Raw genomic sequence first — 6212 nt, 5'->3', positions numbered from 1 at the left:
TTCTCGGTCTCTTCCTTCCTCTGTCTCACTCTCGGTCTCTCTTTTTCCCTTCAAGTCTCACCCGCCTTGTAATCAGCAACAAAAGCTGACATAAATCACGGACAGATTGACAAGAGCTGACAAATAACTGATTGATTGCGGTCGAGGCACATTGACAATTGATGGAGGGGTGGAGATGCCCAGAGAAACAGGGGGCGCGGGGGGGGGAGGGTAGAAAGACGAAAGCAAGAATGGGGGGGACTGAAGTGTGAAACAGGGGAAACATGTGACCCCCGCTCAGGCCCCAATCTGAGAGTCCTCCGGTGTCACGTGACCGGGAAGGGCGGAGAGCCCGGCGCACGTCGCGAGGACGAGCAGCCACCGCCTCCGTTGCCCTTCTAGCTTCTGGTTTCTCTGCTGCTGAACCTCTGGAAATCCAAGCGGGCGGGCAGACTTCCTGAAGCATCGACTTTCCTTACCCGGGTGGCCGCGCCACGAGAAATCATAATTTCTGAAAAGATTTTTTGTGTACAGGCCCCCACTCATCCCTGGAGTTGACTGTTCAGCAGGTAACCACATTACCGCCTGCGTTTCTTCTCCCGAAGTCTGTTAACACTCCCTCCCTCCAAAGGTTTCAGTTTGTTTTCCTGCTGGGAAAACGAAGAACGACGAGGAGAAAAAAAGAAGGAAGGCGGTAGATGACAAACGTAGAATAAATGTCCATCTCGTCCGGGTAGCGAAATCGAGGGAGGGGACAAGCCGAGGGGCGGCGAAGAGGGAGCTGCCCATTAAAACCAGCTCTGAGAGTCCTGGCGGCGGCGGCGGCGGCGGCGCGGGACGCGTCACATCCCCTTGACCCTCCAATCACCTCGGGCTCCCATTTGATTGGAAGGCGGCAAAGGCTTTAATCTCCCCCTCGGTGCAGCTGCTTTTGAAGTGAGTTTCCTCGCCAGAGCCCCGGCTGGACAAGCAGCGACTCACACCGCAGAGCGCAGCGCCGGCTCGGGGCCGGGAGAGCGCAGCGCAGGGCGCAGCCCGAGACAGACACCGCGCACCGCGGGGGCACTCCCGCAGTCCGTCCTGCTCTTCTAGCCCCCGCCACGGCTCCGCTGCGAGCCACCCAGGATTATTCGCTTCTGGCTCCCGGCGGCGAGAAGGCGCGCGGGGCTCCCGCGTCCGCCGCGCCAGCTCCTCCTCCAGCTGCTCCCGCTCCCCGGGCGAGCGCGCAGCCCCGAGCCCGCCCCGCGCGTCTCGGAGCCCTCCCCCCCGCTGCTCCCATGCGCGCGGGTGGGTCATGAGCACAGCGCCCTCGCTTTCTGCCCTAAGAAGCAGTAAGCACAGCGGCGGCGGCGGCGGCGGCGGCGGCGGCGGCAGTGCGGACCCTGCCTGGACCAGCGCGCTTTCTGGAAATTGCTCCGGCCACGGCCCAGGCTCCTCCCCGGCCGGCAGCACCAAGCCTTTTGTGCACGCTGTGCCCCCCTCTGACCCCCTGCGCCAGGCTAACCGCCTGCCCATCAAGGTGCTGAAGATGCTGACGGCACGGACTGGCCACATTTTGCACCCAGAGTATCTGCAGCCCCTGCCTTCCACGCCCGTCAGCCCCATCGAGGTAAGGACCTTCTCTCAGGGTCAAGCTGGGACCCCTACCAGGGCTGCCTTCCTGTGGGGTTTCTTTTCCCCCTGGGATCTGGGGCGCTCGGGGTGGGGGTGGGGGGCAGTCGAAGTGATTCAGCTCCAGGATGGGAGGAAAGGACAGCGCTTCCTCAACCTTAGTCGGAAGACAGCAGCGAGATGAAATTGGGTGCAAATTCTAAGGGACAAAGCCACCCAAACTTGTCTCTTTTTTTGTATTAAAGTCCCTATGTACCTAGCCTTACCCCATCGGCCCCTAGGCAGACAAGGGCCTGTATACTGTTCCAAAGTCTCCTTCCTCCGGCTCTCAGAAGCTAGTATATTTACACAGCCTCGGAGGCGCCAACCGCTCAAACCCTCACACTTTAGAATCAAGGAGTGTGTGCGGGGGAAGAGAGTACAATTCTGGATCTAAAGAGATGAAAACCAAAACATTTGCGAGAGATTGTTTTCAAATCTAAGTAGTGACTAAAGAATTAAGGAAGGATCCTAGAGCAGCCGGGGGGGGGTCCCTGGCATCTTTCCCAAGGATACGGAGTAGGGTGCCACTTAGAATTGAGCCTCGAAGTTGAAATGCTTTTCGCGGGTTGTTACGGAGGGCACTAGAACCCTAAGTGCAGGTTTCTAAAGGGTTTCTCTCTCTCTCTCTTTCTCTGTGTGAACCCCTCCCCATCTGACTCCGCAGCTGGACGCCAAGAAGAGCCCACTGGCACTGCTGGCTCAAACATGTTCGCAGATAGGGAAACCGGACCCTTCACCCTCTTCCAAACTCTCCTCGGTCGCCTCCAACGGCGGCGGCGCGGGTGGTGCAGGCAGCGGAGCCGGGGCCGACAAGGATGCCAAGTCGGGCCCCCTTAAGCTGAGTGACATCGGCGTGGAGGACAAGTCGAGTTTCAAGCCTTACTCCAAACCCGGTTCAGATAAGAAGGAGCCTGGAGGCGGCGGCGGAGGCGGCGGCGGCGGGGGCGGCGGCGGGGGTGTTGCTGCGGAGAAGTCAGGATTCCGGGTACCGAGCGCCACCTGCCAGCCATTTACGCCCAGGACAGGCAGTCCCAGCTCCAGCGCCTCGGCCTGTTCGCCGGGAGGCATGCTGCCCTCCGCCGGGGGCGGCCCGGAGGGCAAGGACGACAAGAAAGATCCGGAAGCTGGCGGCGGTGGCAGCAGCAAAGGCTCCGGGGGTGCCTCGGCGGACGGGGTACCCGCCGGGCTGGCGCACGGCCGGATTAGCTGCGGCGGCGGAATTAACGTGGACGTGAACCAGCACTCGGAAGGGGGTCCAGCAAGCAAGGCTCTAGGCTCGGACTGTGGCGGCTCTTCCAGCTCAAGCTCGGGTTCGGGCCCCAGCGCGCCCACCTCGTCGTCCGTGTTGGGCTCCGGTCTGGTGGCCCCGGTATCTCCCTACAAACCGGGCCAGACAGTGTTCCCTCTACCCCCTGCGGGCATGACCTACCCAGGCAGCCTGGCTGGGGCCTACGCTGGCTACCCGCCCCAGTTCCTGCCACACGGTGTGGCGCTCGACCCCACCAAACCTGGCAGCCTGGTAGGGGCTCAGCTGGCAGCGGCCGCAGCCGGCTCTCTTGGCTGCAGTAAGCCAGCGGGTTCGAGTCCTCTGGCCGGGGCGTCGCCGCCATCAGTGATGACAGCTAGTTTGTGCCGGGACCCATATTGCCTCAGCTACCACTGCGCCAGCCACTTGGCGGGGGCTGCAGCCGCCAGCGCCTCGTGCGCTCACGATCCAGCCGCTGCTGCAGCAGCGCTCAAATCGGGATACCCGCTAGTATACCCCACGCACCCACTGCACGGCGTGCACTCCTCACTGACGGCTGCGGCCGCTGCGGGCGCCACACCACCCTCCCTAGCCGGCCACCCCCTCTATCCCTACGGTTTCATGCTCCCTAACGACCCGCTGCCCCACATCTGCAACTGGGTGTCTGCTAATGGGCCGTGCGACAAGCGCTTCGCCACTTCCGAAGAGCTACTGAGCCACTTGCGGACCCATACGGCCTTCCCAGGGACAGACAAACTGCTGTCGGGCTACCCCAGTTCTTCGTCTCTCGCCAGCGCCGCCGCAGCAGCCATGGCTTGTCACATGCACATCCCCACGTCGGGCGCACCTGGCAGCCCAGGGACCCTGGCGCTGCGCAGCCCCCACCACGCACTGGGACTCAGCAGCCGCTACCACCCATATTCCAAGAGCCCACTCCCCACGCCCGGTGCCCCAGTGCCGGTGCCTGCCGCCACCGGACCGTACTACTCCCCTTATGCCCTCTACGGACAGAGACTGACCACAGCCTCCGCACTGGGGTATCAGTGAGGGCGGCCCAGAGGAATTTGGAAAAAAGAGGAAGGAGCTGGGGGATGGGAGGAGCGAGGGAGGGGCAGGACCCGAGCGAGGTTCCTGACACCCGCAGGGGCAGAAGACCCGGGCTACAGGAGGGAAAAGAAAGTTTAAATCTTACCTATCCACCCAACCCCAGAGATCGAGCGAGCCTGGATGCGAAACTTCTTCTCCACCCCTACTCCCCCAACCAAACTTTATAAAAGTTGAAAAAAAAAATCATTTGACTTTTTATAGAAAAAGAAGGAAAACTAATTGAGAAAGTGTTCATCTGAGGACTTCGCCGGTGAACATTGGTATTTATTTATGTTAGCTCCAAGCGGACCCGTGGTTCAAAAGTGCATTATTTAGTTTGAGCTCCGTAGGTTAAAAGGAGGAGGGGGGAAATTAAAACTCGAGGGTAAATATGTGGAAAACAAACCCTCCGATCCCTTGTAGAGTATAAATAAAAACAAAGCAGCAACAGAATTAGGGGTCTTCTCTTTAATGTTACTTTAAAATTGCTATGATTGTATTGTGCGTTCTTATTTAATGTCTGATTGAAACTCAAATTTACATGCATGTTTGTTACAAAAAAGAAATGAAAACGACGAAACAAAATAAGTCACAATTTGTCAACTCTGATTTCAAATTGCAATTATTTTTAAGGTGTATACCATCGAAAGAGAATGGGTATTTTTTTGTATGTATTCTGGAAGAAAACAAAAAAAAAAAAGGAAAAACAATTCTATTCCAAGACCTCATTTGCCTTATTTTGTTCTTTAAAAGGAACACTTAACTATTTTTAATTTTTAAGTCCACCCGCTGAGAAGGGGACAAGGTTTACGTCATGTGCTAAAATAATAGACAATGTATCGCTTTAAAGATTAAAATTCCGTATATTTGATGTATTAAAAGGTTTTACTTCTTATTTTTTTATTTTTTTCCTTTTATTAAAGCGGTTTCAGCCGCTGCGAATTCCCGGGACCTTCCTAATACCTTCAGCCCAGGATCGTGGCTATGAATTTCCTACTGCTTTGTTGTGATTTTCTTGAATAGGCGAAAGCTTCAGAGGGGCTGGCCAGCTGAATGATTGGCCTTAGGGGAAAATGTTTTTTCAAGAAAGAATTCCAATGTGGAAAGATAGTAGCCTTGGCTAATTGCTCATTTCGTTTTTATTTAAATCTCTGGGAAGCTGCTGTGTGAAAAATGAAAGCAGAGAAAATAGAAGCTTTGGCTTTTGTTAAATTTCCCTTTTAAGGGTTTTTTTGGGTGGGGAGCATTTGAGTTTCGTTTTGTGCAAAGAGTGGAACAGACTGGGACGCGCCCGGCTGAGCCAAAGCCCCCCCGGGACGCGCGACTGCCTAGCCGTTCCCCTGTTCGCAGTTCAAGCATCCCCGGCCTGGGGCAGACTGCCGGGACAGACTAGCAGGGATGGGAGGACATTTGCTGACCTGGAGAGAGCCGGCAGGACCTTCTTGTCCCTTGGGAACAAAGTGAGTTTTTTAGACGTAGAGATAGTCAAATATCCCAAACCCCTTCACACCCTGCCCACCCACCCCACTCCCCCACCCCGCCTGTCTTCTTCCTGCTAGAGTTGGAGCGGTTGGCAGGCCTTCTCCCAGGCTGCTTTTCCCTGTCCAGATCGCTCCGCAGTGGGTGCGGTAGCCCAGTCCGGATTGCAAGAGTGCGCTCCGGGACCAGGAACCCCAAATCCCCCTTTAAACTCAGCAATGCGAGGGTCTTGGCGGCCCGGCTTCACCTCACAGAAGTGATTTTGTACTGTTCAGAGTGAACGGCACTGCAGGATCCGTGTGTGGATCCCCGCTGTGTGCTCCCTTCTTCCCAACTTGAGCCTCATCACCCGGCAGCAGAAGCTCGGGCAGAACAGGGTAGGGAGATGGCCAGGTATCAGCGAGACCGAGAAGCCTTTGCTGGAGCTGGAATTCTTTAGCTGGTGGATCCCGGGACCAGAGATTTAAGGGCGTAGAGCGCTCACCCCATGGCGCATCCTCCTGGAGTTAGGCCTTTCTGGGTTCCCTCAGCCTCTGGCTTCCCTCTGCCCCAGCTCTCTCTGTCGTCTTTGAGCCACTCGCCAAGTCTACCCTCCGCTTTGGACCTTGGGAGGAACAGCCACCCGGGCCCTGGTGCCATTTGCACAGGACTTAGTGGCTTTTTAGATTTTTTTTTTTTCACCCTCCTCCTTAGCACCAGCCTAACGCAGGGGAACCTTCCCCGGGTGGCACGCACAGCGACCGACCGCGCAGGAGCAGACTTTGGGAAG

General features: G+C 56.9%; 1 protein-coding gene across 1 annotated transcript; it reads left to right on the top strand.

Annotated features, from left to right (window-relative positions):
* Positions 1-436: 436 nt before the first annotated feature.
* Positions 437-4859, top strand: Znf503 (zinc finger protein 503). Its single transcript, XM_029541816.1, has 2 exons — positions 437-1588; positions 2297-4859. Exons 1-2 carry the CDS (start codon positions 1274-1276, stop codon positions 3923-3925), a joined length of 1944 nt encoding a protein of 647 aa, XP_029397676.1. The 5' UTR covers positions 437-1273; the 3' UTR covers positions 3926-4859.
* The last annotated feature ends 1353 nt before the right edge of the window (positions 4860-6212 follow it).

Source organism: Mus pahari, chromosome 8 (genome assembly GCF_900095145.1).
Source record: "Mus pahari chromosome 8, PAHARI_EIJ_v1.1, whole genome shotgun sequence".
Classification (NCBI taxonomy): Eukaryota; Metazoa; Chordata; class Mammalia; order Rodentia; family Muridae; genus Mus; species Mus pahari.
This window is presented reverse-complemented; position numbering and strand designations above follow the sequence as displayed.

Coding starts and splice junctions, on each gene's coding strand:
- Znf503 (XM_029541816.1), top strand. CDS start 1,274: ATGAGCACAGCGCCCTCGCTTTCTGCCCTAAGAAGCAGTAAGCACAGC. Junction 1,589..2,296: donor CGCCCGTCAGCCCCATCGAG/GTAAGGACCTTC, acceptor CTGACTCCGCAG/CTGGACGCCAAGAAGAGCCC.